General features: G+C 53.2%; 1 protein-coding gene across 1 annotated transcript in view; it reads left to right on the top strand.

The window, feature by feature from the left end:
* Window positions 1-2,148: 2,148 nt before the first annotated feature.
* Window positions 2,149-7,856, top strand: part of IMPA2 (inositol monophosphatase 2) — a 51,018-nt gene continuing 45,310 nt past the window's right edge. The window contains exon 1 of the mRNA XM_025365050.1: window positions 2,149-2,501. Coding sequence (XP_025220835.1) covers window positions 2,406-2,501 — 96 coding nt within the window. The 5' untranslated portion in view covers window positions 2,149-2,405. The remainder of the gene's footprint in view (window positions 2,502-7,856) is intronic.

Consider the following 7,856-nt stretch of genomic DNA (forward strand, 5'->3'; position numbering starts at 1 on the left):
AGCCTCATGTTGTGAAAAACCACACTACGCTGCCTTAAGATACGCCACTTCGGAAAGAAAGTTCATTATTTTTCCAGATGTTTAGATAAGCTGAGATCTATAATGAAAGTTTACCTAAAGATATAACTGAGCTTCCAGATGGGGTGACAGTACCAGGAGCAGAGGGAGAGGTGTTCAGAAAGGAGAACTGGGAAGAGGCGGAAGAGCCATTTTACCACTTCTTAACTTGGTTTGCTTGATGTTGGAAGTGATCGCTAATGAAAACCTGTCGTGAAAATCAACAAGAAAATGCATTTCTTTTAAAGTAAGGCATTCACAGTACAGTCTTAAGTGCGTTCTAAAGTCCTGCTCTTTTTTTTTTTTTTTTTTTTGAGACGGAGTCTCTCTCTGTCGCCAGGCTGGAGCGCAGTGGCGCCATCTCGGCTCACTGCAACCTCCGCCTCCCAGGTTCAAGCGTTTCTCCTGCCTCAGCCTCCCGAGTAGCTGGGACTACAGGAGCGCCACCTCATCCAGCTATTTTTGTATTTTTAGTAAAGACGGGGATTCACCTTGTTGGTCAGACTTGTCTCGATCTCTTGACCTCGTGATCTGCCTGCCTTGGTCTCCCAAAGTGCTAGGATTACAGGCGTAAGCCACCGCGCCCGGCCTCTGTCTTAAACATCATAAAAAGATGGAGGGGAGTGCGCCCTTAGCTGCCCCAAACTGCCATGGTGGGAGGCAGGGCAATTGGTCTCGTTTTCTGAGCCGTAGGATTAGGGCACTGGGTGAGTCCAGAGTCCCTAAAGTTGTACCCATATCTGCGTGTTTGTATTTCCTGTTTGTAATTCCTCCCGTTTGTATTTTTTGTCTCTTATACGGTACGCTTAAAGTTTCTCCACAAGGTGTTTCGACATAAAGTACTCAAAAACTAAAAACGTTTAATTTCATTATTAGGATAAGTGTGTAAAAAATGCCCCATCAAGGTTCTTGTACAAACTCCCATTGTTCTCCCAGACTCCGAAGTGGCACTCCAGAATAATTTTACGTGGGTCAGCATCTTTTATAAAAGGGGTAGGCAGAGCAGCTTACGAAATTAACCTTGGAAACCACGCGGCCACTCTTTCGGGAAATGCCTCCTATTTATGTTTACATGGGCCAGCAAGAGAATCCAAGGTTGGAAAGGTCATTCCTCACCACAGAGGCTCATCGCAATCACAGTTCCGTCTCCACATTCGAGTTTTGGGTGTAAAGAGTTTATAAAGCCCAGCCGCTGTCCTCGCAGTGTTTGGGGTTAGCGGAGGGAGAGCTTGTTTGTATCCAAACCTCCCGCGCCGGGCGGCCGCCTGCGGGAACACTGCGGCCTTGTGCGCTGGGCGGTCTGAGCTCCTGCGAGGCCTAGAACGACGCCTGGCGCCCAGCGGCTTCCGCGAACAAAAAGCGACCGGTCGGAAGGTGCTGGCCCGGCCGCCCCAGGCGCTCGAGCCCGAAGCCGGCCACACACCAGGAGGGGACGCCTGGCGCCACGTGCTCGGGGATCGACGGGCTGGACGCGCCCCCGGCACCTCCTGGGCCGGGACCGCACCGCACCGCACGGGTCCACCCAGACAGTAGCTGCCCCGGACCCCCAATACCGCCGCTCCTAGCCCCTCCCTCCCAGCTCCGCGGTGGCCCAGGCCGCCCTCGGCGGCGGGACACAGTTCAGCTCCAGCCGGGGGTGGTGCCTGTCTCAGCGCGCGGTGGCGGGGCGGGGCTTGGACACGGGCCGGGCTCCACTTGAGGGAGGCGGGGCTCGAGGCTCAGAGAAGTTGGACTTGGAGCCCACTCCGCGCGGAGCGGGGCGGGGCACGGCGGAGCAGGGTTGGGTCCGCCCCGAGCAGGGAGGGTGAGGCCGCACCAGGGGGGCGGAACTTGGCACTGATTTGTGTTCAAGGCTAGCCCGAGGGGCGGGGCCAGGTGTGGGGCGCAGAGGGGAGCGGGAGGGGCGGTGCAGGACGGGGCGGGGCACGGCGCGGGGCGAGGCCAGAAGCGGCAACGGGTGCGGGGCGGGGCCGGGAGCGCCAAGGGGCGGGGAAGAGAGGGGCGGGGCCGGGCTCTGCGAGGGGCGGGGCGGGCAGTGCAGAGCGGGGCCGGGCGCGGGAGCAGGGAGCTGGGCGGGGAGCGGGGCAGGGAGCTGGGCCTGGCTCGGCACGGGGCGGGGCGGGGCGGGGCGGGGCGGAGGGCGGGGAGCGGAAAGCAGGACGCGCGGCTCCCGCGGCCCGCTGGCTGCCCTTCCCGCCAGCGCAGGTGTGGGACGGGCGGCGGACTAGGCGCAGAGCTGCGGGAGCAGGCAGAGGGAGTCTGGAGCCTGGCGGCGGGACGGCGGGATCCGGTGGGAGCCGGAGTCCCGCCGAGGGGGGCTGGAGGTGGAGGGGCCCGGCGAGGCCGCGATGAAGCCGAGCGGCGAGGACCAGGCGGCGCCGGCGGCCGGCCCCTGGGAGGAGTGCTTCCAGGCGGCTGTGCAGCTGGCGCTGCGGGCGGGACAGGTGAGCGCCGCGGCTCGGCTCGGAACTCCGGGCGGAGCAGAAGCGCGTGGGCTTTGGGAGCCGCCTGGAGTGGCGGGGTCCTGGCGCGCAGCCGGCGGGCGCCCGGAGTCCGCACCCGAGGGCGCGGGGAGCGGCGCGGTGAAAGGAGCCTTTGTGCTGGTGTCCTGGACACACCTCCCGCGCCCTTCTCCAGCCCCCGGAGCCCTGGCGGCGAGCCCCTCTGCTTTGGAGTTGAGCGGCTAACGTGACCTTTGCGTTTGAGTGAGCGGTCAGGATGTAGAGATCTCTCCAGGGCTAGAGTCCAGGGCTGTTGATTTTTAAGGACCTATGAATGGATTCAGCTCGCGGGAGGCAGCCCGGGGTAAGCCCCAGCCGCGTGGGGATCTGATCTGGCTGGGCTGCCGTTTGATTGTCCTGGCTGCAGCATCCTCAACCCAAACTTACTCTGACCCACACCTTGAAAGTGGCTCCACTCCACGACGGGCACGGACTCAAGAGTTCAGGAGGAACTTGTTACACTGCCCGGAAGGATGAAAACCGAGCCGCAGAGCTACCGAAAACCAGCGAGCAGGGTTTAAAATGGAGTTGCAGTTCCTCTCTTTTTCATTTTTGTGTTTGTTCCTTCCACTTTCCTCAGTACCTTCAGCAGTGCCTGACACACCGTCAGTACTGGTAGGCAAGCGAGTGTTGGTTCTCCCAGGACTGTAAGATGGCTTACTCCATGTTTGCCTCTTAGGAGGTGATTGTGGGCCGGGCGCGGTGGCTCACGCCTGTAATCCCAGCACTTTGGGAGGCCGAGGCGGGTGGATCACCTAAGGTCAGGAGTTTGAGACCAGCCTGACCAACATGGTGAAACCCCGTCTCTACTGAAAATACAAAATTAGCTGGGCATGGTGGCGCGCTCCTTAGTCCTAGCTATTTGGGAGGCTGAGGCAGGAGAATCACTTGATCCTGGGAGGTGGAGGTTGCAGTGAGCTGAGATCGCGCCATTGCACACCAGCCTGGGCAACAATAGCGAAACTCTGTCTCAAAAAAAGAAAAAAAAAGTGATTATTTTCGGAGATTTGAGAGACAGGAGGTGTGCTGTGGGCAGATTGGCCTTTTATATTCAAAAAGCATTTTTTTTTTTCTTTTGAGGTCTGACAGTCCGAAAATGCTCTACCAGTTTCCCTAGATGGTAAAATCGGACTGTTACCAATCTTAAATTTGAAGTGAGTCGTCATAAAGTGGATAATGCTTTACCTTGGTGCAAATCCTCTAATCCTGTTTAAAAATTAATCTGCAATACTAAGTAGACACATTTTTTGTTGAAGGGTCTTCCTTCCCTTTGTGGTTTTAAGGACCCAAGCCTCAGACTGTAAAGAATGAATGAATTTAAAAGAGTGTTGTGAAACTCCACCCTTTGACCTTTTCCTCCTGTAAGGAGGACCCTAAACCTTCCTGCAAGGCAGATGAAGCTTGTAGCTTCAGTGCAAGCGTTCTTCCTGGAAAGCAGGTCTGCTATGTGCGTGAACACGGGTTCTCCTCCTTCCAGCTTTCCTTCCAGAGCAAGCATCAGCCAGATATTTAGGAACTTTTAGGTTCCTAAAAGTTCCTCCTTGAGGCAGTGAAAAGCCAGCTTAGGATTCAGACATTGCTGTGTAAACCCTGGCGAGCTAAGTTAGGAGTTTCTGTGGTTTTCAAATTTAGATCCTTGAAGAAACAGAAGATGTTAAAATTTTATGTTATTATTTAACAAATGTGCGTAAGGAGCTTGCAATAGAGCAGGAACAGTTCTAAGGCTCCTGTGACTTTTAACTTGAGATATTTTATGTCTTTGCAACTTGCCAACAACAAAAAAAAGCCTTTTTTAAACGTGGGAGAGGGTTGAAATAAAGATGCTGCCATTAGGAGTCTGGTCAGGAAACCCGGGCCGCCGGGGCTCCCCCTCAGGCATTATGCTGATGCTTCCTGCCTGCAGGGCAGTGCTGAGGGAATGGCCTGAAGGTCTGCCCCTGGGACAAACAGAAGCCACACAAGGTCTTCGGAACCTGTGTAAAGAGGGACAGATTGTCTTCTAATGCAATCGGGTGCTGACTGGAGAAAACGTATCCTTTAGCCAGATGGCGTGGTTCGGGGCGTAAAGGTCGTGAGTGGTGATCCTTTTGGAGTTCTCCTTAGCGAAGAGCATGTTGGCAAAGTCTCAGTGGCCCCAGATACCCACCCTTCACCAGCACCCAGCATTCTACCGCTCTGTTGTTCGCTGCTCTCAGCTGCCCCTGAGATGGAGTCTGGGTTCTAGATGCTGAAAGGTGAGGGAGCCGAGGGAGAGAACTTCCAAGAGATAAAGGTGCACTGTCCTTTCTCTCTTAGACACTGGTTCCGCTCAAGGCGGCCCTGGAGAAGCTGCTTCCATTTCCCCTCTGCCCCAATCCTGGCAGACTTCCCTGTTCCAGGCTCCTGATTTCCTCACCTGCCCCTCCATGCTTCTGTGCCACTCTTCCTTCAGTGACCCTGGGGATCATCCCTGCCCTCCTAGTTCCAGCCGCCCACACTGTGATGGGAGCCTCCTCCCTGGCTGTTGGGCTTTTGGGTGGGGAGTGACCACAGCCCCACCCCAACTGCAGATGACAGTATTCACTGATGTGGATGGTTGTCATCTTTTATGTGATGTGAGAACAGAAGTATTGTAGACAGCTCTGCCTTTCAAATCCCGCCGCGGGGTTGAACCAGCTTTTGTTGGGCCAGAAACTTAGACAATTTAGGGGGCCTTCTTTAAGAAAATACAAGATTTGCCAGGCGTGGTGGCTCACGCCTGTAACCCCAGCACTTTGGGAGGCCGAGGCGTGTGGATCACCTGAGGTCGGGAGTTTGAGACCAGTCTGGCCAACATGGTGAAACCCGGTCTCTACTAAAATTACGAAAATCAGTCAGGCGTGGTGGTACGCGCTTGTAATCCCTGCTACTAAGGAGGCTGAGGCAGGAGAATCCCTAGAACCTGGGATGCGGAAGATGCAGTGAGCCTAGATTGTGCCACTGCACTCCAACCTGGGTGATAAAAGCGAAACTGTTTCAAAAAAAAAAAGTACAAAATTACAAAATCAAGCTTAGATATAAAAGTTATTTAAGAACCATCACATCTATAAATTTTTAAGATGCTGAGAAATACTGCAAATATCACAAAATATACAAAAACAACAATTCTTTCATCGCTTCTCATATTTCTGTAATACTTTTTGCCTTTTTTCTGGCTTCGTCCTGTTTTCATCTTTTGAATGGCAATGATTTTGTAATATTTTATATGGGGAGAATAGAAAGATAAATTCAGTGTTTCCTGTTGCTTGGCTGATTGAAATTTATTACTGATAATTTAGAAAATTTAGGCTTCAAACTTGTTATTGGTAACAATTGGCCATATAAATTTTTAGGATGCCATCAAATTGAAAACCTTCTATAAATTTTTTAATACATTAGTTGTAAGTGAGTCTGTTTTTCACAGACTCGCTTCTGCCTCTGTGCAGTTGAAATCTGGTTTATTTCTGTGATCCACACATTTCCAGTGCTGGTGCCTGTGTCCACCTCACATGCTCCTCTGGTCCTGTATGTTTTTGTCACCATGCCAGGTCGGTTGGCGTGATGGACAGGGGAGTATGTCTGGAAGTCCTTTCTATACTGGATGGCTCTCAGTAACTTACAGAGAAATTGACTGCAAACCCTATTGAAGCCAAGTTAGTGCATCTACTCAGCTTACCTTTAGCCCACACTGGCTGTATCCACGCCAGTGCCACCTATGCAAAGTCTGATGGAGGGACAGTTCAAGTGGAAAGGCACAAAGTGAGATCTACAGTCAAAACAGCTGACTTTTGCCCATTAGAAAAGGGGTTTGTATATGGCTTTGTGAACACTTTGTTGGGGTCCCTTGCAGGCAAGTGGGAGCCTTGACGCTTAAGGGTCATTAGCTTCACAGGAAATTCATCTCTGTTTACATGTAACAAAATCTCAGGACAAAGCAGAAAAAGAAAAACCCAGCACTGCGCCTCAGGACTGCAGCCTTCCCCCTTCTCTAGTTGGCCTTGCACACCCTTGCAGGTTGTGCTTCCGGAGGCCTGACCTTGCAAAGTGGGCCTGTTGTCCCCATGTCCGGCCAGATCTGGTTGCTCTGCTTGGTGTTTGCAAAACACACGTTGCATTTTCTTGCCTTTCTTCTGGCCTGTGGAGGATGGAAACCATTCCCTGTCTCCAGAGCCCGGCTCCTGAGCCCCTTCCTTCACAGACCACTTCTCAGGTGGCCTTCCCTGTCTTTCCTGTGCCCCACCTGGTCCTGCTGAGCTGGCAGTCCTCACAACTTTATTTATCCTTGCCGGGTGGTGTACCCTCCACACAGTGGGTCCTTGGAATGTGAATATTCTTCTGTCTACCTCTGGCTCTTCAGGGCAGAAGGCACATTGGTGGGCCCTGGACCCGTGTCCCCACTTGTCCATCTGGCTTTACCAACACAGTGTTGTTTTGATTGTGATTTTCCTTTTTGCTGGTTATTCACACCGGGAATTTCATGAGTGAAGTAACACGGAAAGCACATGATGAAGAACAGCAGCACCCGGCCCGTGTTCCCCACCCCTTGTCCTGTGTCCAGAGTCCCTGTTTTCCATTTTCTGAGAGTTACACCCATTTCTTTTTTTTTTTTTTTCTGTTTTTGAGATGGAGTCTCGCTCTGTCACCCAGGCTGGAGTGTAGTGGCCAGATCTCAGCTCACTGCAAGCTCTGCCTCCCGGGTTTACGTCATTCTCCTGCCTCAGCCTCCCGAGTAGCTGGGACTACAGGCGCCCGTCACGTCGCCCGGCTAGTTTTTGTATTTTTTAGTAGAGACGGGGTTTCACTGTGTTAGCCAGGATGGTCTCGATCTCCTGACCTCTTGATCTGCCCGTCTCGGCCTCCCAAAGTGCTGGGATTATAGGCTTGAGCCACCGTGCCCGGCCAAGTTACACCCATTTCTAAGTAATATGCTTCTGTCATGCTTTCTTGAGTTGTTCATTGTTGATAGAATTATTCAGTGTGGGGGCCGGGCGCGGTGGCTCAAGCCTGTAATCCCAGCACTTTGGGAGGCCGAGACGGGCGGATCACGAGGTCAGGAGATCGAGACCATCCTGGCTAACACGGTGAAACCCCGTCTCTACTAAAAAAATACAAAAATCTAGCTGGGCGAGGTGGCGGGCGCCTGTAGTCCCAGCTACTCGGGAGGCTGAGGCAGGAGAATGGCGTAAACCCGGGAGGCGGAGCTTGCAGTGAGCTGAGATCCGGCCACTGCACTCCAACCTGGGCCACAGAGCGGGACTCCGTCTCAAAAAAAAAAAAAAAAAAAAAAAAAAAAAAAAAAAA

Source organism: Theropithecus gelada, chromosome 18 (assembly GCF_003255815.1).
Source record: "Theropithecus gelada isolate Dixy chromosome 18, Tgel_1.0, whole genome shotgun sequence".
NCBI classification, from domain to species: domain Eukaryota; kingdom Metazoa; phylum Chordata; class Mammalia; order Primates; family Cercopithecidae; genus Theropithecus; species Theropithecus gelada.